The 26,337-nt window shown below is 39.9% G+C and overlaps 1 protein-coding gene across 1 annotated transcript in view; it reads left to right on the top strand.

Moving 5' to 3' along the window:
- Positions 1 to 26,337, top strand: part of PKD1L1 (polycystin 1 like 1, transient receptor potential channel interacting) — a 1,345,235-nt gene that overhangs the window by 638,196 nt on the left and 680,702 nt on the right. The window contains exons 26-27 of the mRNA XM_044065604.1: positions 5,860 to 6,005; positions 19,266 to 19,366. Coding sequence (XP_043921539.1) covers positions 5,860 to 6,005; positions 19,266 to 19,366 — 247 coding nt within the window. The remainder of the gene's footprint in view (positions 1 to 5,859; positions 6,006 to 19,265; positions 19,367 to 26,337) is intronic.

Below are 26,337 nucleotides of genomic sequence, written 5' to 3' on the forward strand. Positions count from 1 at the left end.
GGGGCCGGAACGCATGATATGAGATGAAACCTGATAGTGCCGGGGTGCTCTCAAGATTCCCAGATTCATCAGCTGGACCAGAGAGGAGATTGACAACTGACCTTTGGACATGCTAGAATAATATTGGGAATTCCTTAATAATTGAAAACAAGGGCCAGTGGGGAGTGAGGGTGTAGTGCTTTTAATTTTTAGTGCTGACTTATATAATTGCTTTAGCGAGCAAGTGCCAGGTAACTTAAGTGCAATGTGTTACAGGTAACTTAAATGCAAAAACGACAAACAGTAACTTTCTTTCAAGTGAAACAAGGAAATAAGTACAGTAAGCAATGCAGATATCACTAGTGATCCACATTATTTACTGTTAGTTACATCTTACATTATAACATCATATAACTTCATATGTTTCAAAACAACAAGGATGAAGAAGTCTTCAGAACTGAATACTGCAATAAACAACCTTTATTGTAGAAAACTTTAACTGCTTTTATCCATTTAAATGATGGACTTCTTCAGAACAAATAACACATAGTGCACATAGTTTGAATACCCCATAAACCATTCCCTAATTAATAAAATAAGTAATTAAACAGTGACCATGGTTCCCATATAAACAAGCTAAAGTATGCAATACAGCAGCAAAGCTTTTACACCAAACCACTAACTAAGGAATGTTGCAGAAAATACAATAAACATATAAAAAGAACATAGACCAATTATGCGTGTGTATAAATGTTAAAATTAATCTTATTTAAAACCCATTTGTTATTCATGAAATAACTTGAACTTCATATGCTTCCAATATTTCAATTATTTCACCTCCCACTCTATTTTCCACAACTAAAAGCTTATATTTTTCAAAATTTCTGCTAATACCCATTTTCTGTTATGTTTTATCTCATTCAGTCTTTTATTCCATATGACCCACAATACATAAAACTATTTTTTTATATTTTTTTCGCTTCCTTTCTTCTTTTGTTACCATAATATCCATTTCTATCATGCTCATTTTTATGTCTTTTACAATTTTTGAATTATTTAGTATATTAATTTCATACATTTTTCCCATAACTTTCTCAGTCTTATACAATTTAAGAAAATATGTTCCGTCATCTCAATCTCTCCACAATGGTTACATAGTCTTTACTGAATTCTTTTGTATGGCATGTTTGCTTTGACAGGCAGTTTACTTATCAGTCTCCACATAAAATCTTTACATTCATACATTTTTTGCTCCATTTAAGCCTTGTTTTAATTGCATTTCTTTTTTTTTTTTTTGTTATATAAGTTTTTCAATTGATAACTATAATAACATTCCCTCTTTACATTCTTATACCATTAATTTCTGTTTTTTCCACACTCCCTATTTTTAATTTCCATAATATTTTATTTTGATATTCTTTAATCTCATTATTGACGCTATGCTTGCTTATTTTTCCATATCTTAAACTTTCCCAAGCATCTTTATATTTGATTTTCATTAGATCATTTACTATGTTCCTGTTTTCTTCTTTCAATCCCTTTGATACTTTCTATAGATTCAATGAAGCTGCATGTACAGTGGGATTTATTAATCTTAATCCTCCTTCTTCCTGCACATGCAAAATTCCTCTCCTTACAGGGTTTAATCTTAATTCCCCATATGAATGAAAACACAATCCATAGCATTTCTTTTTCATATTTAGGTGGGATCATATATACCCTTGCCAAATAGGGAATCTTACCTAACAGAATGCAGTTTATTAAACAAATCTTTTTCTTATATGTTAATCTATATGACCTCCAAAATATCCATATTTTGCTCATCTTTTGTATCAGTTTTTCCTATTGTGTTTCTTTTTTCATATTAACCCCAAATATTATTCCTAAAATATCTACCTCTTCATCATTAAAGTGAATACCTTCTAGAGCTCCCAATAATCCAATTTCTTTATTTTTATCCTTATTAATTCATAGAATAAGCATATTTAACTATTTATATGATTTCCTAATTCCTTGTTCCATCCATTTCTTATGTTTAGTAATTAATACTATATCATCTGTATAAGTTAGAATAACTGGGACATAAATCCCCTCTACTATCCTATATCTTGCTATTTTCAGTTCTCTATACATTCCATTTACAATCATTGTAACAATGTTATCAAACATTGATAATTAATACAAATAATATGCTGCTTGCTGGGCAACCTTGTCTTATCCCGCACTCTGTTCTTATTTCTTTACTTAACCATCTATTTAATATTATTTTAATAACATGAGTCTCGTATACTGATCTTATAACATGTATTATTTTGTTGCTTACATTATAATCTCGTAAAATTCTTCACAGTTCCTTCTATTGATTGCTATCAAATGCTTTGTTTACATCTCCAGCCGATACTTTAGTTTTCACTTGTTTATTTATAATATCATTTATTACCTCTTTTAACAGCCATAATAAATCCCGACTTCCTTTCCCTTTTTTCCAAAAAACATAAGTTCCATCAGCTATCCACAATTTTTCCTGCTCTTTTCCCTACTATTCTCATAATATTTTATAATCTATATTGCTTAATACTATTGGTCTTCAATTCCTAATGTCTTCCTTCTTCCCCTTCTTAAATATGAATTTCATGGCCACCATACCCATCTCTTTTCCATTTATCTATTTTTCTAACATTTCATTCAAAGCCTCTGCAAAATATACTTTTTGCCAATATTTCAAATTGTAATACATATGAAATTCTGTTCCGTCTAATCATGTAGCCTTCTCCATATCAAAGTCTTTAAAAATTTTATCAAGCACTCCTATATTTATAATTTTTTTCCATAACCTTGTTCTCTTCTTTATTTAACTTATTCACCTTCCATATTTATCTCTCTTTTATCTCTGTCTTCTTAAATTTATTTTTATATGCTGCTCCATTACTTCAAACATCTCTCTTTGTGTATTCCCTTTTACCCCCTTTATTGGTTTCCAATTCTCTTATTGCTCTCTCATTTTCTCTCACCATCTTCCTCAAATATGGAGCTGCTACTTCTTTTTTTCCTTGTAAAAAGTACCTTTGCTTATATAACATTTTCTTGATTCATTTCATAGCTTCCTTTCTCCTTTTCATAAGAATTTTTATTATTTCTTAATATTTCTCTAAATACTGATGACTTAACCTATATTTTGGCTTTTCTTTCTCTCTTTTCATCACTTGACATTCAAAAAAAATGTTTATACTTCCCTTTAAAACTTAACCACCAAGCAGTCCAGTTTTTATAGAATATTCTCATTTCTACATGATCTTCCCATAATCGATCAATTTATTTCCTGTTTTCTTCATTAATTATTTTTTCATTCATTCTTTTAATACCTTTACCTGTCTTTATGCATTCTTCCTTTTCTTTTACTTTTGCCCATACAGCCAAATCGTCTGAGAAACATGTTTCCTCTGTTTCTCTTCTTATACTTTTCAAAGTATCAGATATTATGAAATAATCAGTTTTTGTTTTAATCTAATCTCTTTTATATGTCAAGTGTATATTATCACATGTATATAACTTTCTACTTTTCATTATTTCATAAACCATTTTTACATCATTCTCTTCTTTCTCTCTTTTCCTCAAATCACAACTGAAATCTCCTACCAATATTATTTGCATATTTACTCCCACATAATTTAGGATTTTTTTAACATCTCCTCTCTTCTTTTTTTAGTAACATATGCATAAATTGCAATAATTTCTGTATATGTCGATATCTTATATCAAATATTGTTATTCTGTTGAGCTCTACTAAAGTTTATTTTATCTTTTTGGCTTTTCCGGGTTAGGGGTCACCACAGCGGAACTCCGGTCTGCTAATGATTGGCAGTAGATTTTATGATGCCGAGTTGCCAGCCCGATGCCCAACCTTCAGCGAAGGCATTCACGCATGTCTTTCGGAGGCCATTCAACTGCGGGGATGGCATGCAGACGCCACACAGAAGGCACACCAGCTGAGAATCGAACAGGAGAACCTCTTGCTGTGAGGCAACAATGCTACCGCTGTACCACCGCGGCTTAAGCTCTACTAAAGTATAATCTAAAATTTTAACTGTTTCATTACAGAGTACAGCAATTCCTGAATATGTATATTTTCCCATGTTCTATACAATTTTCCCAGCCCATTAGTTTCCCATCTGGTTCCTTTCATCCTCCATTCCGATTTTTGTATCCTCTAGGATATTTTCATCTTAACCCCTTATCTTTTTATTTTCTTTTAGAATCACATTTTTATATTTTCACTCTTCCCGTAGTGAACTTCTTTCAGCTCTTACTATTTTCCAGTTAACTATCTTCTTCTGCACTCGTTTGCAGTATTAATTCCTCGCCTTCATTATTCTTACTTTCTTTATGCTCTGTGTTTTTATCTTCTTCTTATATGACATTTTGTTTTTCATGTTCATGTATATCATTTTCTGCTACATCATGTACATGTTGTTCATAACAATTAACTGAATTGTGCCCCACTTTGCCACATTGTTTATATATCTATTCACATTTCTTTGCTTTGCGTCCCACCTTTTTTTCCACACAAAAAAAAAGTTTTTGGTTGTCCCTTATATCTTACATAACCTCTATTTCCTTCAACAGTTATTATACTTGGGGATATGTGCAATATTATATTTTTCTGTCTTCAAAATAATGCTACAATCCCACCCCCGGTCCATAGGCCGCTGTCCATCACTTCTTTGCAAACAGTTTTTAAACAGTCTTTCAATGCTTCTTTATCCACCTCCATTCAAAATTGTACAGTAATTCGCTTTTTGCTTTCTCTATTAAAAGTCTGCACCACATAAGAATTCCACAGACTACAGTCTTTCTTTTTTCAAACCTCTCTCAACATTTTCCATATATTGCCTAGTCTCAAATGTAATGTTGAAAAAGTCTCACTATTAAGCTGAATAAAGGCTCTTACCTCATTAGGTGATACTCCCAAACCCACAATAACTGTGTGCCATACCTTATATCTTTCAAGTTCTTTTTCTTCCTTACTGCTGAGATGTACAACAAACTTCTTCACAACTTCTCCCTCTCTGTCTCTCTCCTGTTCATTTCTTGCCTTCTTTCAAAGTTGTCGCATAGGATTTTTTTACCTTGTGCAACTTCTTTCACTTCCACCCTCTAGATTCTATACATAATGTTACCCCAAGATGCCACCACTTCACTTTCTGGTTCACTCTGTACAATCATCTGCTTGAGATAATCATCCTGCACCCCTCCCGACTGGAGGATTGTAACATACAGTCTTATGTTGACACAAAAAGGTTACACTGAAATAGATCCTCTCAATCTTCTATACATCCTTCCAACTTCTTTAATAACTTTTTAAAAGGCTTGATTGCCTTTTCTAATATTTCCAGTCCTTCCTTATCTGTTACACACGCCTTCTTAACTTCTGACTCCTTCTCCAACTTGAATGATGCCTCTGCTGACAAACTATAAGCATTCAATGCATCAACATCTCCTTCTTGGACCACCATTTTTACTCTCACTAGCTTGCTGCTTCTCTGGGCCACCTTCATGCTTGGAACAGAAGACAGGAAGAGCCACAATGAAAAGAGTCCCCATAGATGAAAGAGTCGGGGAAATTCCCTGATGACCTGGCCAAATTTCCCCTAGTAGTATAATTACCACCTCTCCTGAAAAAAGGCAACTAGCTTACTGCACTAACCTGGTCAACAAATGATAAATAAATAAAATATATGTTCAAACTTAATATTTATCATTATGTACGTTCTGCATTGTAGAATCTTCAGATCTGCATAACCTCTAAAATTTCTTGTTGTGGCTCTTAGCAACTGTTAGTACAGCTACTGTTTTGCTAACAATGAATAATATTCCCTACAGAATGAATCTGCATTTTCCCTGTTCCACAAACGGATGAACATCCACAAATTCAATGTTTATCTTGAGAACCTGAGAGAGACACTTCAGATAACACTGGAATTTTCTGTACCAACGGAAAAAGCCTTCCCCATAATGCTCTTACTGAGGTATGTAATTTGCATTTTCTTCTCAGCATCACGAAAAATGCACTGAGTGTGCACCATGTTGGTATCTAACTCATTTTAAAATTACTGTCCCTGCTTGATGGAATATTATTAAAGGAGCTGTATACCAACTGCTGCTGTTGCCATCCTAATGGCTGTAAAGGATATGTTTATGCACTGTGTTAAGTTTGTAGAAGATATATTTAGTTCTAAATGTTATGTTATTATGGCTCTGTATGTGTACTACTGTGAATAAGTATGAATGAATAGGATGGAAAAATTGGATGAATGCCTTCCTGCAACCATGCTCACAGCTTCATTCATCCTTCAGTACTTGGATTATCTGATTCAGGGTTGTGCATTCAGTCTCATTCTTTTCTGGCAGCAAATAGAAATAAGGCATAGAACTAATTCATGAGGGACACTGGCCCATCCCATGATGCACATGCACATTTAAAGTCCACAAACAGGACCATATCTAAGGCTCTGTGAAGGCGGGTGCATTGAGTATAAGCAGCTGTTAGGAAGCAAGATTCGCTGATGCCACTGGTGTGTAAATGTGTATGAATACTGATACTGCATGTGTGGTCACCACTGAATCAGCTTTGACCTGCATGTTTGAGGAACTGCACAGGGCATCAGATGACCTATCTGTGGTCCTGACAATGTGCATATCTATGGTCAGTTTCAAGGATCCCTAGTTCCCTAACTGGAGGTCTTAGGAATTTGGAAAAAAATAACAAAACACTTGCTGAAAAAGCATGAAGACATGGTGGGTATATAGACGACACTTTTTACAAAGTGTATTTGTTTTGGCAGTTGCTGATGTCATGTAAATGTTCGGTTATACTTGTATTATTTTTTCTGACAGCTTTTCCTATCTAAAAGGTACTTTATGCTCATTCTGCTGGATGTGTAAGGCATTCACAGCTGTAAGTAATCAAGTGGTGAAAACCATATAGTTTCCTTATACATTTACTTGTGAAGTACTAATCATTGCTGACACAACACATGCATTATATTTACCTGATATAATAAAAGCATGGTTTCCACACCCATATATACATTTTTAATTTTAAATTACCTCTGGTATTTCTAACCAAAAGCCTTACAGTATTTATTTCTCTGTTGTTGTAAGAAATCATTTCTGAGCTTCCATAGTTCTAGGTTTGATTTTAAGTCTCCTGTTGTAAAATGTGTAGCTTTAGCCATTGATCCAAATTTACCCCCCGGAAAGAGACATGTGCAAATTTGGTAGTTTTGTTAACAGCAGGATGTGTAAATGCAGGAAGTACCTAATATTATTTAATGCTGACATCATGTGCACAGCATTATTCTTAGGAGCCGTAGCATGCCTGAAAACATTGTTGTGTAGTTATTCATATTTGTTAACCATTAAGTCTTTCCTCCTCAAACAAATAATAAGATCCTCTTCAATAAATTGTTGAAAGTGCTGTAAAGATAATGGAAATGAAAGTGTTTATCACAACAATGTTTATTTTATTTACCACTAAAACATATATTTCTTGGAAAAGCATTATTATTTTTGTATGGTCTTCAAGAGACATGCCATTAAATAGTAGACCAGCTCAGTGATCCAGGAGGTTTATATCAAATGTAATTACATTTTTTTAAAAAACTGAAAAACACAATCATCCATTTTAGCTAAAAAGACTCAAACTTCTTTCAATCTCAAGTTCTTTCAGTCCCTTTCTACTGATCTGGTTTATTTTCTGTACTGTGACAGATTTATAGACCTGTATGTATTTACACTAATAGACCAAACAACAGCAGTTACCAGAGAGCAGAAATTATCCTGTAATGGTGTCCTTTGAGTCAGCATGGCATATAAATACATACATAGGTGGAGTAGAAAGGCAAAGAACATTTAAAGGTGGCTTGGTGAGTGCTTCCTCCTTCTTCACTTTAGCAAATAATACAAGAGCTGATGGAATTTATTGAAGGGTTTTGTCCTTCCCAGACAGTATGAAATCTAGCAATTATTCAGATTATATGGCACAGCTGTTGTATGATTATATGCCCCTGGACAGAAAATTATGACTTGTTTGGACTGAAGCTAGTTTTAACTTTGGCACAAAAGGTAGGTCAGTCCACTGAAATCTTTGTCCTTTGAAAGTGAATATAGGGCTGTAGACAAACCAAGGTTTGCATCTTTCTGTGCTATACCATCAAGGGACTTAAAATATAAAAACAATAAAGCATGAGCGACTAAACCGGTGGTAGGTGGTACGAGGTAGCATCAACGTCTCAGCCAAAGTTCAGGTTTCATGATAGTAACAACGTATTCACAGGACAATATATGTGGAGTACTTCTATAAGGACCTGTTTAGTTCATCGTAATTGAACTGTTAGTGTGGAGCATGCTCCTTGTAAACATCTACTAGATTGCACTTAATTTAAAGAACTAACAGTAGCATAAACAGTGCCATAGATAATGGACAGGCATGGAAAATTATGCGAACAAAATGGAGACTTTGTCTACTTTGTCTCTCTTTTTAAACTTACAAACATTGACATTTCAATCTGTAACTTTGGAGTAGCAGCTTGTTTGCAGCCTATAACACTTGTACAGCAGTGAAGACTAAGCTTTTAGAGCCTTTGTACAAAGTCTGGTCTAAGAGCCACACACAGAAATAGAGGACTCACATCTGAGTGCACAGCTTGCTAAGTGATCCTTATGAAGAAATCTTTAGAGTACAGGGGGTTTCACAGTAGAAGTGAAGGCATCTAAAGGGCACTTTAATTTTCTCATGGCCTGATATACCAAATCATTTTCAGCTGGAACTGGGAGCCCAAATATATAAATTACTAGCCAGGTACCTAACTTTCCTCAGTAAATGAAGACTTTAGTGCACACACTACAACAACCTTCTTTAGGAGGTATATTGGTGAAGTCCCCACATAAAAAACAGTAAATGGATGATTGGTTTGGTGTACAGGCTGTTACCAAAGGGGCTTCACTATATTGGGCTTAATGGGATGACCATATTCTATTTAAAATGCTGGTGAAAGAAATGTCATCTCAGCCATGTAAATGAAGCATGCTTTGTCCTTTTGTTGTCTGAACAATAGCTGGTAAATTACAGGGGGGGATCTACAGATACTAAATCTCTGAGGCCTTGAAAGATCTTTTTCATCACAATTCTCCATTTCTACAAAACAGAAAAGAGGGAACGTAGGATTAGAGTTATAAAGGTCTCCATGTGAGCTCCATTAGAACAAAATGCTAGGATCCACTGATGAAAGGAGTTCCCTTTTGTAGTCTGGTTTGCTGAGTCAGATGAGAAAGTTGCCCAGTGTGAACATGAGAATGAATACATGATAGCTAGGTTTTCAGCAAAGCTGCTGTACAGAGAAAGTAAAAGCGAACAGCGTCTTGTCTTCTGACGTGCAGCATGAGCAGCGTGATATATTTTTGTGCATTAATTAAAGATAACCAGAACATAAGGAGGACTATCTATAATGTTAAATATACAGCACTGAAGTCAAGAGCATTGATATGTAAAACACCTTTTACAAAACTCAAATCAGGATTTGCTAATGCTGGAGCTGGGAATGACTAATCTAACCAGGATCCACCACATAACGCACGCACTCAGGTCCCTCAACAACAGGTACAGATATGACTCTGTCATTGTACATGTGGGACTGAATGACCTGAGACGTACCTCTCTGGACTACATGAAAAGAGACATAGAGCCCTTGGATTATGTATCCCACACGGGTATGACCCTAGCCCTGAGCAGCATCCTACCATCACACAGAATGATACTACAATGCAAGCAGAAAATGACTGATTTCAACAATTGGCTAGGTTTCTGGTGTCATTCTAAGGGGATCCAGCATCTGTCTGAAATAACATGATTGACAGACCTCGATGCTTTGCTAGAGATGGCCTGCATCTGTCACCCCTGGGCTTCCAAATACTGGCCAAGGCTCTTGCCACCCCATAGTGCCTGTTTTAGGCGGTGTTCCAAAGACTAAATTACGACAGTAACAAGTACAAACAAATGCAAACTGAGGGTCATGCTGCTCAATGCTAGAAGTCTAAATCTCAAAATGCATTCGCTCAAAGCACTCCTTAAAACGGAGAACATCAATATTTGTGCTGTAACAGAGACCTGGTTCAAGGCAGCAGAAAGCACCCCTGCACTACCAGGGTATAACTCATTCCACACCTTTCGGCCTCAGAACTTGGACCGAAGCTCCAAAGGCGGTGGTGTTTCCATATTCATAAAGGATGTGCACACCTCCAGACTGGTAAGCCAACATAACACATCAGAGATACTTCAGGTGCAGCTAACACAGGGTAAGACAGCGATTCAGGTCGTAGCCTGCTATAGATCCCAACCGTGTCCCAAGACTCACAATCCATGTTCCAAAGCACCCTGTAGAATATTAGGTTCCAAGCTAACACTCTCATACTGGAGGACTTCAACTACCCCTCCAGTAATTGAAAAACCTTCTCATGTACCAATATACTTGCCCAATGTTTCCTGGAATTCATTAATTCCAATGCCCTGCACCAGCTCATTCTTACCCCCACTAGAGGTAGCAGTATCCTTGACCTGGTCATTACTAACATGAGCGACCATTGCACTACACCAATAGTTAACCCCTCCCTGGTTAAGTATGACCACAAACTAATCACCTTGGAAATCCAAATCCCTCCCACCTACCCCTACCCTCCGCAAAGGTAACCACCATGAAAAACTTCTCCAAAGATAACTTTGAGATCCTAAAAACAGACGTGGCTAACTTCACGGCACCCATGCAAATGGAGAATAGTTGCATGACCACTGAATCATACACCAATGTACTCTACAAACACATACACAAATGGATGGATCTTGCCATACCCAACAGAACCAAGATGCTCTCCTCGAAAAAATGGAAGCCAATCTGGTGGTCCCCTGCTATAAACAAAGTCTACAACAGAAGGAGGAAACTGATGCGGAATAAGGTGAAGTCCCAAGATTGGAAAAACTCCCTTATAAGCCTCAACAAAAAGTTGAGATCCCTCATCAAATCCTGTAAAGCTAGCTAGGAAAACAGAATTGCAGTACATAGTGAAGACAACCACAAGGCCTTCTATAGTTATGTAAAGAATCTCCATGGCAATACTCAGATTTGCTGTGAGCTACTGCACAATGGTACCTCCTATACTGAGCCAACAGATATTGCCAATAAACTGGCCGACAGATTTATTGCCAACTTTACCCCTCTCTCCCCTCCAAGAGACCAGTCACAATATCAGTAGATTGCCAGCCACCCAATATTACTGCTGCATAGGTTAAAACATCACTGTCCAAGGCCAAGAATACAGATTCTGTGGGAGCTGACAATATCCCTGGCTGTGTTCTACATGAACTATAGAGTGAGTTGGCACTTCACCTGTGTTCCCTGTTCAATCACAGCCTCACCTCAGGCTTTGTCATAACTGAATGGTGCACTACTACAGTCATTGCTCTCCACAAAGGAGGAGTGACTACAGACCAAGGGAACTATAGCCCCATTAGCCTGTCATATGCAAAGCTATGGAACACATCATCATGGACCTAATAAACAAGGATATAGGGGAATCTCCAAACTCTGGATCCCACACAGTTTGGTTTTGTGAAGGGCAGATCATGCCTGCTCAAGTTGGTCAACTTCTTTGAGTCAGTCACTCGAGCTATGGATGAAGGCAAGGTGGTTCATACAGCCCACCTTAATCTGGCCAAGGCATTTGATACCATTCCCCATTCAGGAATCATAGGAAAACTCACTAAGCTAGGCATCGACCCCTGTATCACTAGGTGGGTTGCAAACTGGCTCGCAGGTAGAACCCACAGTGTGAAATTAGAAAGTAGAGGACTCCAAATCAGACTGCCAACCAGTCACAAGTGGAGTCCCACAGGATTCGGTCCTGGGTCCTCTCCTGTTTGGTATCTACTTCTCTGAAGTCCAGGCCAACACAAATGGACTTTGGCTGACAAAGTCCACAGATGAGTGCAAGCTGGGAGCTATTATTAACTCACCGAGTGATGTTGACATTCTACAGCAAGGCCTCACTAAGACCAATGACTGCTGTCAGAACCATGGCCTTACACTCAATGCCAGAAAATGTGTCGTCATCTCCTTTGGGAAAAACCCAGTTCCTATGAATTACCACATCAATGGTAGTCCACTGAACACAGAAGATCTGAGAACACAGGGTGACAGCAATCTCTCTTTTGACCACCACATTGCCACTGTGGCCTGAGTCCTGTGTGGCACATCTCATTACTAAGGGTTTTGCATTCAGGAAGAAAGAGGTCATTGTCTCTCTCTCTCTCTACTCATCCCTCATTAGTCCAACCATTGAGTACAATGCCCCATTTGGCATGTACCTCATTAAACACCTGCAACAACTGGAGAGGCCTCAAAAGTACCTCACAAAGAGGATCCAAGGCTTTAAACATTTTTCCTATATGGACAGACTAAAAAAATCTCCAACTATTATCTGTCTCATATCGCCTACTTAGAGGCGATCTCTGCTTGACTTACAAAGCTTTATCTGACCCAGCGCTGTTAGAAATGCTACATCTAAAGAAATCCCAATCCCTTCACACCACATGCTCCAGAGACCTCAACCTCATTACCACAATCAACAAAACATGCTGGACGGACAGGTTCATAATCCAGAGACTGCCCATGCTATGGAATAGAGTTCCCATACATGTCAAGCAGAGTGCCTCACTGGCCCTCTTCAAGAGAAATCTTGATGAGTGGATGGGAAATAGAAAATTCACCCCAGGGATCACTCCAGTGACTTTACTTGACAGAGGCACTTAGAACTAAGGTTGGGTGGTATGATGCCAGGGTAATCCTATGGGCTAGGCTTGTAAAGGCCCCAGGGCCATTAGCCTAGTAAACACCTATGAACCTATGAAACTTCAAGTGCGGCATCTGCTATTATATGGCTTACTACTGTAGAAGAGAAAGTTACTCTCCCATATTTGGAAACTTTTTCACTTGAGCCAGTGGTAAACATTACTCAAACCGCTGAATCACTTACAAATGCCTTCTACCAGCACCTACAGGACTGCATGGATCAGGCAATCCCAAACAAAACTAAGACTCTCTGTACCAAAGGCAAGCGTCCAGTCTGGTGGACCCCAGCCATAAACAAGCTCTACAACAAAAGGAGGAAGCTACTACAAGATAGAGCAAAATCCTTGAAAGGTAAGACACCTTTGATCATTATAAGTAAAAAACTAAGAGCTCTCATAAAATCATCCAAGGCAAATTTTGAGAGAAAAATAGGACTCTAAAGACAATCATAAGGCCTTCTTTAGCTATGTTAGAAACCTAGGAGGAAACTCCCAGATATGCTCAGAATTAGTTCAAAATGATGTGAAAATTACTGAACCTACGCACATTGCTAACATACTGGCTGACAGGTTCAGTGCAAACTTCTCCCCCCCCCCAAAAGGAGATATCTATTCCAGAGGATTGTAGCCCCCAAACATCTCCAACGCCCAGGTGAGAACTGCCCTCACTAAGGCAAAAACACAGCATCCATGGGACGGATGGTGTCCCCGGCTGTGTGCTTCATGAACTCAATGAGGAATTAAACCCACAGTTAGGACAGCTGTTTAATCTTAGCCTCACCTCAGGATCTGTGGTCCCACTTCATAAGGGCGGTGCCTCCACAGACCCTGGAAATTACCGCCCATTAGCTTGTATCTGCAAAGCCATGGAGAGGATCATAATGGAACTCATAAATAAAGACATAGGGAACTTGCAGACTTTGGATCCAACCCAGTTTGGCTTTGTCAAAGGCAGATCCTGCCTCTTAAACTTGGTTGACTTTTGAGACAGTCACCAAGGCCATTGATGAGGAAAGGCAGTCCATACAGCCTACCTCGACCTGGCAAAGGCCTTGACACAATACCCCACTCAGGTATCATCGAAAAACTCATCAGCTTGAATGTAAACCCATACATCACAAGATGGGTTGCAAACTGGCTAGCGACAGAACCCACAGGGTCAGAGTTGCTGGAGCCATGTCAGACTCAAAGCCTGTCACAAGTGGTGTCCCATCAGTCCTGGGTCCACTCTTGTTCGGCATCTACTTTTCTGAAGTACAAGCAAACACAGGAGGGTTATGGCTGACAAAGTTTGCAGATGACTGCAAACTACATCTGACACAGATATCCTCCAGAAGGGCCTCACAGAAACGGATAACTGGTGCCAGAGCCATGGCCTGAAGTTAAAAAATGCATAGTCATACCCTTCGGGAAAAACAAGGTTACCCTAGCTACCATATAGGTGACAATCCACTGAGCACAGAAAAAGTCATCAGGGATCTGGGGACCCAAGTTGACGGTAGTCTTGACACTCATGTTGCTAAAGTAGTTAGGACAACCTTCTATATCGCCCACCTGATCATGAAGGGATTCACATCTAGATCAAGGGAGGTCATCGCCCTGTACTCATCACTCATTAGACCTATGATTGAGTACAATGCCCAATGTATCTAACCAGACACCTGATGCAGCTTGAAAGGCCCCAAAAGTTCCTCACCAAAAGGATAAAGGGTCTCAAAAATATGTCTTATGCTGCCCGACTTCCAGCTTTATTCAGTCTCATACCGCTTGCTCAGAGGTGACCTGTGCCTGACATATAAGGCCATGTCAAACCCAGATTTGATGAATATGCTTCACCTCAAAAATCTAGATCCCTCAGAACCACAAGGCGGAGACTTAAACCTTGACACGGTTATAAATAGAACGTGCTGGAGGGACAGATTCATCACCCAGAGACTCCTATGCTGTGGAACAAAATCCCGGTACATGTGAGGCAGAGCACCTCGCTGGCCTTGTTCAAGAGGAATCTTGACCAATGGATGGGAGATCGCAGATATACCCCAGGGATTACTTCAGTGTCACTGCTTGACAGAGGCACAGAAAAATGATAGGCATAGTTTTTATTCAAACTAAAGGGGGTGGCGAAAGCCACATAACTATGGGCTAGGCTTATAAATGCCCTTGGGCAGATAGCCTAGTATGAACCTATGAACCTATGAACCTATGAACTTCCGCTGAATCCTAAAACACCCAATGAAATATATTCATTGAGATGCAGTGTTTAAGAAATTTCATAGGTAACTGTGCTCCATTGTTGGGATAGTTTTTGATGCTAGGCAATAAGTGGATGGAAATTTTAAAAATCAGTACAGCTAAAATTATTATTGTGTAGTTGAGTATGAAGTGACCTTAGGGACATTAATGCACCAGGAATGTCATCTTTAGCTTGGTTGTTTTTTTTTTTTTTTTTTTGTTTACTAAATGGGTATATCTTATCTGTGTATTAAAAAACTAGGGTGTAGCATGGGTAGAAGATAACTGCTAACATTTCCCCCAAACTGTTCACCAACATGTCCAAGGGCTCCATATGCCAGAAAATCTACAAGTAAATAGTCTGAAAATAGCTAAACACTCATGAGAGCAGTGTTATTGGCTGTAGTACATCAGCAGGTATAACGACACATCCTGCAAACCTACAGGCAGTAACTAATCCAGGCTAATCCAGAAAATAGCACCAGAGAATCCTAGGAAATACAAGGCAGCTAAATCTTGTGGGGAATTATGCCTTTGTAGCATCCTCACTTAGAATGACCCTCTTGTCTCAAAGAGGTCCAGGCCAGTAAAGCCAAGGGTGAATTTATGAATACCCATCCGTTGTCCAGTTTTCATTGGATGGAAGATAATATATTGCACTTTTTAATATGCACCTCTCATTTGCCAGCCCCACAGCTGATGCTACAGAAAGTTAACATGCAGTTAGAAAAGCAAAACTACAAAGCCACAGATATACAAGGTTAGTGATAATGTGTTACACTTTATTAGAACAGGATCATAGTAATGTAAAATAATGGCATAAGGGCACACTTTATACAACAGATGATAACACATTGCACAACAATAGGTATACATGGTACATTTTAGAGCAGTAGTACAATGAATGAAGCAAAAAACATCCAAAAAGCCAATGAACTAGTAAATAATGGTTAAATATTAAAGCAAATAACCAAATACAAATGTGCAGTGCTGTGGTACAACCAATATAGTAGTGCCAGCAGTTCAGTATACTCACCACAGGAGAGTCTGGCCTGCCTCCTTTAGCAAGTTATCTGGTTTTCCTTAATGATCTGAGGTGCTGAAAACATAAAGCAAACAGTAATGAGGATCTCATGTACCTGAGACCATTAGATGTTTGCAGATATACATGCCAGGTCGGCTGTACAGTGGAAATGCAAAAACAAACTTCTTATTATAATACTATGGGCTCTCTCTCTCGACATTCTCTTCTTCCCGCTGGCAGAGAAGGTCTATATGGTGCCTTCTCAAGTCAATATAATTATACCACTAGTTTCTCTGCCCACCTCACTTGACAGGCATCCCATTTGTATAGAAGAGTTTCATAATCCCCCACCAGATGCTCCCTGTACTGCATGTGAAGCAGATGTAAAAGTTTCCATTACCTGCTGCACCATATGGGAGCATTGCATTGTCAGATCCTGAAGTGACAGTGTCAACTCGTGATGTCAAGCCCTTTGTGATTTCTATACCTGCGCAGGGACACAGTGGGCGACTAGGTAGTACTATGACCATGCCTGTCAATGTGATGGAAACTGTAATTAACACTGCAAAGAACCCCAGTTGCATACACCATAACTTAAATCAAATGCTATGCTTTATCAGAACTAGGTTCTGCAGCATGGGATAGGGATGGTAACACATCTCGACCTTGGTGTTGTTCAGAGATGGTCACAGTAAATTACCACATTAGCATAATAGCCATGCTATGCTATGAGCTAAATTTTAGCACAATAAAAGCCATGGTTGCCATTTTTCAGGACAGTAAGCAACACATATAATCTAAAGAATTAGATGTCAGAGTATAATGCCATATAAATATAGTGACAGCAGATAGGATAGGACTGCAGTCACCACTTAAGGAGGCATAGCAACCACAGATACTGTTCCAATGTCACAAAGAAACCAGCCAGGAAGCAGTGGGTTACAAAAATATCTGTTTAACCCTTTAGTGAATAACCAGAATTAAATGGATATGTTTGCACTCCACTGCCTCCTGTGATGGCTTCTTTTGTGGTGTTGAAACTCTTGTCTACCTTACACTGGACATAGACCTTCAGCTATGTACACCATTTGATTTTGTAATTAGTAACCACAGACTGGTCATAATAAGGGACTGACAGGCTGTGTGTGTGTGTGGGGGGGGTATGATAAAGCACAGAGAACAGTGAGGACAGCTTGCAGCCCTATGGACGTGGTTCAGCCAGCCAGGAAACAGACAGAACAGGTTGTAGTCCTGTGAGGAGGATTCATCCAGCTAAGGCACAGGGAACAGGCAGAATAAGCTGCTTCCCTGTGGAAGGACTCATCTAGCCAGAGCTCAGGGAATACAGGCAGACTTGGTCACAGTCCTACCACGTGGACTCGTGGACACTGTGCCACATACACACAAACTTTGTAATAGGCTATAGGTGATTCTGGGCGTTCAGTAAACTGAGCACAGACTGTTCTACTAGCCGAGGTGCAAGGGATAGTATGATTTGCATGCCTACAGCTGCCGCACTATAGCACAGTGTTAGAACGGTTACCCTATAACACTCCAAATGACTGTGACTAGCATAATGGTGCTGGGAACAGTTTGGAGGGAAGTGTTGACTGTCATGCATACCCAGACAGGCCCACGTGTACCTACAAGTGTGCTTCATGTATCATGTTACCAAATGAATGGCAACAGTTGGAGAAGTTCACCACACAGAAGACAAAGGTGCTACTGCAGGCCATACACACACACACACACACACACACACACACACACACACACACACACACACACACACACACACATAGCAGAAGCATCCTTGACAAGGATAAAGCAGACAAGACTTTTCAGGGTCAGACATATCAGACACTTAATACAGAACGTCAGTACAGTGAAGGACAGTGATAACAGGATACTGCTGCCACAGGTGCATCACACTGTCACTGATATGTTCAGCATCCCAAGACCAAGGTTTAGGTAACTGTCTGAGGCAGGTTGACTGAAGGTGAAACCCCAACACAGTAGAGTCTTGCAGAAACAGAGGAATTCATGTTTTACCTCTAATAAAAGTGGGAGAACTTTCATAGCTGGCTGTGAATTGAACTGAATGTGGGAGCTGGGCTAATGACGACTGACTGTGTGTCAGTAGAAGATACAGTAGATGAGTACATTACACAGAGATAGAACAGAATTCCCTTTTATCCACTGTTGTGTAACCTTGAAGTAAGGATATTTATGTTTGGGGATGTAGGTGTACAGGAGAGATTGCTCACTACAAAAATATTGTTTCAAGGTTCAGGGAAAGTGATTTTGGTAAAAATATTTTGCTTTAATGGGATTCAGCAAGTGTTGCCAAACTAGAAACACAAATCTGCTGTTGTTATTTTTCTGTATTATTCTTATAGATCTCTCTCTGCAGTAAAGCTGCATGACACCCCTGGTCTAATGATTGTAAACAGATTTTCTCTGCGTACTTCACTTATATCTTGTTACGTTCTTATTTACCTCTGCATTATCATTTCCATCTACTTGTGCAGTCAGCTATGTTTGTGCTGCACTGTGCAGGCTCTTAAATGGCTGCACAATTATGGTCTAGAAAGAGGAAATACCTGCACGTTGCAGAGATCCACACAGATATACCTTGTGTACTATGAAACTTGCCTGTGAATTCCTGCCCTCCATTTTGTGAAGGAGAAAATTGTAACTGTGTCATGTATTAACTATGAACAGTTTTCACTAAGTGCTTTGGTTTCATCCCATTTCCCAAACTGATGCTGTACGTGAATTATCAGTAGGGGTATGCATGCATATATGTGAGTCTGCTGAAATAAACTGGTGTCATATCCAGGATTAATTTGTCTTGTAACCCCTAAGTACTTAATGGGCTCTGGGCTTTCTTCCCACAGCCCTAAACTAGTAATGGAGAATGAGTTATTGAAATAAATGATTGTTCTACATTACTGCAGTTATTATAAATGCATTTATCATGTTTATTTGGACTACTCACTTGATACATTATGCATATCCTGAAAACAGTCACTATCTTTTTGTGTACAGTTTATAAATTTAGTATGGATGTATCATGAAGAATAAAAATAGCTTGTGAACAATACTGTTTGTATCTTTCATGTTTTGCAGGTTGTTTGAGAAGCCTACTCCAACTGAATATAATCTTAAAAGAATTCACAACTGGGAAAATAACACCATTCAGATGCTAATACCTGCAGAGTCTCTTAGAGGTCAGATAGCATATAATTTCTATATATATAGCGTGTGTGTGTGTATGTGTGTATGCTTATACAGTCTCACAGATCAATAGTCATTGTCATTCAGAGCTTTGGCGTACAGAACTCAGAAATGTATTTATTGTGGAATAGAGCACGTTTTATATAAATGTGTGTCATATATTTTATGCGTATGCATATATAACAGGGGCAATAAATGAGCTCTTGCATCTTTTGTTTCCACTGTCTCTTTAGCATCGTTCCCTTTCTGGCCACTCATTTTATTCATTTCCAGTCATCTGGACGGTGCCATGTCCCTTTACTCCTCTGCCCTCCCTTCCTGGTTTCTCAAGTGCTGAAGCTGCAAATTGAACTCCGGTCACCAGTGCAACAGTTGGGAATCTGTCCCCTGAAAGTTGGAGCCAGGCATTGAGCTCATATTTTACATCATTTAAAAACTCAATATAAGCAAAAGATGAGGAATATTCAAGTGTAATCTTTTGTTTATCTGCTCCAAGTCCCCTCTGAAATATATAAATTAAATGAATAAATAACAAAGTTATATGTATGCTTGCGCATTGATCACCTCTGGCTCTATAATTCAGTATTCAGTAATTCTTGCAAGATTAAATTGACTGTTTAGGTCACAACAATCATCATAAAGAAAATGGCAGCATTCTCAACAAGATCTTATTAAAGTTAAGTAGCTACAGATTATATAACTCTTCTGTGCTACTGGCATGCCCTCTTCAAAGAAACATTTATTTATTTTATTTATTTTTTAAATTTGTTAACTGGGGTAGAGCACTGATCCTGCTGCACCCATTGCAGTCTCAGCCCAGGGAAAACACAATAGTTACGTGGTGATATATACAGAATAAATGACAAAATACAATATATACAAATATTATATACAAGGTTAATATCATAACTGGCTTGAGGGAATAAAGGCAATAGATAAATAGCTATATCAAGAATCTCAATGGCAACACCCAGATCTGCTCTGAGTTACAGTACAACGGCACAAAAATTACAGAACCAACTGATATTGCCAACATCCTGGCAGATAGGTTCAGTGCTAGTCCCCCAGTGGTATCAGCACTGGATCTACATGACTGTCACTCTTAAAGTGACACCCCGACATCATAGGCTCATAGGTGTGTACTAGGCTAATGCCCCTGGAGCCTTTACAAGCCTAGCCCATAGGAGTACCCTGGCATCGTGCCACCCAATCTTAGTTCCCGGTGCCTTTGTTGAGTAGAGCCACTGAAGTGATCCCTGCAGTGAATTTTCTATTTTCCATCCACTCATCAAGATTTCTCTTGAAGAGGGCCAGTGAGGTGCTCTGTTTGACATGTATGGGAAGTCTATTCCATAGCATGGGCAGTCTCTGGGTTATGAACCTGTCCTTCCAGCATGTTCTGTTGATTGTGGTAATCAGGTAGAGGTCTCTGGACTGTGTAGTGTGGAGGGATTGGGATTTCTTTAGATGTAGCATTTCTAACAGAGCTGGGTTAGACATGGCTTTGTAAGTCAAGCAGAGCTCTCCTCTAAGTAGGCGATATGAGACAGAGAATAGTTGGCATTTTTTGAGTCTGTTCATATAGGACAAGTGTTTAAGGCCTAGGATCCTCTTTGTGAGGTACTTTTGCGGCCTCTCCAGTTGTTGCAGGTGTCTAGCAAGGTACATGCCAAATGAACATTGTACTTGATGATTGGACTAATGAGGGAAGAGTAGAGGGAGACAATGACCTCTTTCTTCTTGGATGCAAAACCCTTAGTAATGAGATGTGCCACCTTGAAGGACTTTCTGACACAGTGGCAATGTGGTGGTCAAAAGAGAGGTTGCTGTCAACTTGTGTTCCCAGATCTCTTATAACTCCTTCTGTGTTCAAGTGGATTACCATCGATGTTGTACTTCATGAGAACCAGGTTTTTCCCAAAGGGGACGATGACACATTTTTTGGCATTTAGCTTAAGGCCATGGTTCTGAAACCAGTCATTGGTCTCAGTGAATCCTTTCTGTAGGATGTCAGCATCACTTGGGGAGTTAATAATAGCTCCCAACTTGCAATCGTCTGCGAATCTTGTCAGCCAGAGTCCCTTTGTGTTGGCCTGGACTTCAGATAAGTAGATACCAAACAGGAGAGGACCCAGGAACGAACACTGTGGGACTCCACTCATGACTGGTCAGCAGTCTGACTATGAGTAAGCTACTTTCACACTGTGGGTTCTATCTCTGAGCCAGTTTGCAACCCACCTAGTGATATACTGGTTGATGCCTAGCTTACTGAGTTTTTCCTATGATTCCTGAGTGGGGAATGGTATCAAAGGCCTTGGCCAGATCAAGGTAGGCTGTATGAACCACCTTGCCTTTATCCATAGCTCTGGTGACTGACTCAAAGAAGTTGACCAGGTTGAGCAGGCATGATTTACCCTTCACAAGACCAAACTGTGTGGGACCCAGAGTATGGATATTCCCTATATCCTTGTTTATTAGGCCCATGATGATGCGTTCCATAGCTTTGCATATCAGACTCGACAGGCTAATGGGGGGATAGTTCCCAGGGTCTGTAATTACTCCTCCTTTGTGGTGAGGGATGACTGTAGCAGTACGCCATTCAGTAGGGGCAAAGCCTGAGGTGAAGCTATGGCTGAACAGGGCACACAGGTGAGGTGCCAGTTCACACTGTAGTTCATGTAGAACACAGACAGGGATATTGTCAGGTCCCATAGAAGCTGTATTCCTGGCCTTGGACAGCACTGTTTTAACCTGTACAGCAGTAATACTGGGTGCCTCGCAATCTACTGGTATTGTGAGTGGTCCTTTGAGGGGGGTGAGAAGTAAAGTTGGCACTGATTATGTCAGCCAGTATATTGGTAATATCTGTTAGTTCGGTATAGGAGGTACCATTGCGCAGTAGCTCAGAGCAAATCTGGGTATTGCCATGGGCATTCTTTACATAACTATAGAAAGCCTTGTGGTTGTCTTTACTATCTGCTGCAATCCTGTTTTCATAGCTATCTTTAAAGGATTTGATGAGGGATTTCAACTTTTTGTTGAGGCTGATAAGGGAGTTTTTCCAGTCTTGGGACTTCACCTTATTCCGCATCAGTTTCCTCCTTCTGTTGTAGAGTTTGTTTATGGCAGGGGACCACCAGATTGGCTTAATTTTTTTTGGAGGAGAGCGTCTTGGTTCTATTGAGTATGGCGAGATCTATGCATTCATGTACATGTTCGTACATTGCATTGGTGTATGATTCGGCAGTCATGCAACTATTCTCCATTTGCATGGGTGCTGTGAAGTTAGTCACCTCAGTTTTTAGGAACCCAAAGTTAGCTTTGGAGACTTTTTTTCATGGTGGTTACCTTTGCGGGGGGATGTGGATTTCCAAGGTGATTAGTTTGTGGTCAGATCTAACCAGGGAGGAGTTGACTATCGGTGTAGAGGAACTGTTGCCTGCCCATGTTAGTAATGACCAGGTCAAGGATGTTGCTACCTCTAGTGGGGGTACTAACAAGCTGGTCCAGTGCATTGGAATTAAGGAATTCTATGAAACGTTGGGCAAGTGTATTGGTACATGAGTAGCTTTCCCAGTTAATGGAGGGGTAGTTGAAGTTATCCAGTATGAGAGTGTTAGGTTGGACCCTAATATTCTCCGGGGTGCTTATGAACATGGAGTGTGAGTCTTGGGACATGGTTGGGACCTGTAGCAGGCCACGACCTGAATCGCTGTCTTACCCAATGTTAGCTGCACCTGAAGTATATCTGATGCGTTATGTTGGGCTACCAGTGGAGGTGTGCGCATCCTTTATGAACATGGAAACACCATTGCTTTTGGAGCTTTGGTCCAGTTTCTGGGGCTGAAAGGTGTGGAATGAGTTATAATAAATGACTAAAGAAACCAGGATCCACCACTCAAGCAATTTTAATAAAACCTCTAGCGCCTCGGCAAGAGCCTTCCAAGGAGAATTTCTGGGGCCAAAAGGTGTGGCAAGAGTTATAGCCTGGTAGTGCAGGAGTGCTTTCTGCAGCTTTAAACCAGGTCTCTGTTACAGCATACATGTTGATGTTCTCCATTTTAAGGAGTGCTTCAAGCAAGTGCATTTTGAGATTTAGACTTCTAGCATTGAGCACCATGACGCACAGATTGCATTTGTTTGTAGCTGTTTCGGTGGTAATTTGGACTTTGGAACACCACCTAAAAAAGGCACTATAGGAGTGGCAAGAGCTTGGCCAGTAGCTGGAAACTCAGGGGTGACAGATGCAAGCCATCTCTGGAAAAGCATGAAAGTCTGCCAAGTCATGTCATCACAGGCTGACAGATAATTGATCCCCTTAGAATGGCACAAGAAACTTGGCCAATTGTTGAAATCAATAATTTTCTGCTTGTACTGTGGTATCATTATGGGTGATGGTAGGATGCTGCTCAGGGCTAGGGTCATACCCGCCTGGGCTACATAATCAGAGAGCTCCTCCATGTCTCTTTTCATGGAGTCCAGGAAGGTATGTCTCAGGTCATTCACAATCACACCCTCATGTACAATGACAGAGTCATATTTGTACTTGCTATTGAGGGACCTGAGTGCATGCATTATGTAGCAGCTGACTGTTACTTTCTCCTTATTCAGCCTAGTGAGTGGGATAGCAGTGTGCCTCACTATTGAGTCACCTATGACTAGTGTGTTGGACATGCTGTTTTGCCTTAGGGGCTTTGGTTGAGTGGCACACCGTTTAGGAGAGTTATTTGTCTCATGATTAGTGTTGTGTTGTGATGGTCAAGTGCGTTTCTGCCTTGGAGGTCTCTGCTGTTTGGGTAGATTTTTATTGAGAGCCTCCACGAAGGTGGCTGCATGGTTTGTGTTTTTATGTGAAGGCAGTGCTGGTATGTGTTCTGGAGGGCTGTGTGTTCCATGTGGTATGGTGCAAGTGCTGACCTTCTCCTCTTGACCAGCTATTCCGGTCTTGGCTGGAGAGTGCGTGGCTTCCAATTTGGATATATAAGTGCTTCTCTTGCGAGTCTTACTATTGGGAGGTAAGAGGAGAGGGTTGTCAGAGTACATTATGCAGTTGCTACATTGCTCAGAATGCCCAGGTTCACTAGGTTAATAGGAGAAAACACAGGGAACTGACCTTTAGACATGCCTGGAGGTGTGGGCATTAATAATAAGTACTGGAGCTGCTTCCTTGTAGAACGTTAAGTGCTGGTAGCACTTTGTGTGCTACAATAATTGCTACAAGAAGTCCTCTTTGGCCCTTTTCAAAATGAGCCTTGATGATTGGATGGCAGAAAGGAGATTCACCCCGGGGATCATGTCAGTCGCCCTGCTAGACAGGGATCCAGGGAAGTAAATAGTGTGGGAAGAAATAGCCAGGGAATTGTTATGACTAGGATTGTATACGCCCTAGGGCTGATAGCCTAGTACCAACCTATGAACCTATGGTAAAGTGCTAGACTAATAACTAGTAAAAGTGCAGGAGAGGAGACAACTAGCAGATCTAAGGGAGAAACCTGAAGAGCAGACTTTGGCACCGCTCAGAAGCTTACAAACAGTCCTGGATACAGCAAATCTGTATCTGGACTAGACTAGTTTACAGGCGGGAAACAACCTCAAATGCAGGCTTTTAAACCAGAAAGTTGAAAGAGATGGAAAAACTGCTCAAACGGCCAATAAACTACAATGTCTGGGTTAGAAATCACTCCTCTCCGGTAGATAGGCTAACTAGTGCTTACCACTCCCACTGATAAGCTAGAAGGCTTCCCTCCAACACAGAAAGGCTTGGCAGCTCAGAAGCTTATAAACAGTCCTGGATACTGCAAATCTGTATCTGGACTAGACTAGTTACAGGAAAGGTGGAAATAAGCGCAAATGTGGACTTTTAAACTAGAAAGTTGCAAGAGATGGAGAAAACTGCCCAAACGGCCAATAAACTACAATTTCTGGGCCAGAAACCACTCCTCTTGTGGTAAATAGGCTACCTAGTGCTTACCACTCCCACTGATAAGCTAGAAGGCTTCCCTCCAACACAGAAAGGTTTGGGGGGCTCAGAACCTTAGAAACAGTCCTGGATATGGCAAATCTGTATCTGGACTAGACTAGTTACAGGAAGGTGGGAAACAAGCACAAACGCAAAAATGGGAAAAAGAGGTTGCGAATGGATGGATGAATGGATACTTAAACACTTCATCTTATGCCAAGGTAAGTACAGATATTGCTGAACCAATTCATGTATAGGCATATAGTTTACCACTGTGGCTTTTGTTTTATCTTCACTTATATCCTGAAAAGACTTGAAACTATGAAGAAAATGTTCCACAGCACCAAAATATCATTTTTTGGTTTGTCAAATACAAAGTAATATAATCTGCAAATAAAGCTAACTTTCCTTGAGTACCATACCAGTTATATCCTTGAATTTGTGAATGCCTTATTTTCTTTGCGAATGATTCTAAATCTAAAGCAAATTATTGTGGGGAAAGAAGACATTCCTGCCTGGCTCCTATCTTCAAATATAGCTTCAGAGAGGAAGCTTCAGCCTTAATTCTGGTTTCTGACACTACATATATCCTCCTTATTAACCGTTTTATTATGTCATAGGAATTTGAACGCTACCATTACCTTACCAAGAAGATCCCAACTGACTCTACTGAATGCTTTGTCTGCATCTGGGCGTACCAACAACAGTGGTGTTTTTTTAAAAAACTGCTTCCCCCTGTGTTGTTATTGCTCTGTTAGTACTGTCACACATTTGCCTGCATTCCACAAAAGTACTTTGATCCATATCTATCAACTTTGGTAACACCTTTGCTATTCTCTTAGCTAGTATTGATGTAAACACTGTATAATCATGGTTTAACATTGAATGGGTTTATATGATGCTGGATATGAAGGGTATTTTCCTCTGGATAACACATACAGCATAATTTTTTTCCAAGGTACTAATATGTCTCCCCTTTTTAAATATTGTTAAAAACTTTCAGAT

This window comes from Protopterus annectens, chromosome 3.part0 (genome assembly GCF_019279795.1).
Source record: "Protopterus annectens isolate FY-2018-M chromosome 3.part0, PAN1.0, whole genome shotgun sequence".
Lineage (NCBI taxonomy): Eukaryota > Metazoa > Chordata > Ceratodontiformes > Protopteridae > Protopterus > Protopterus annectens.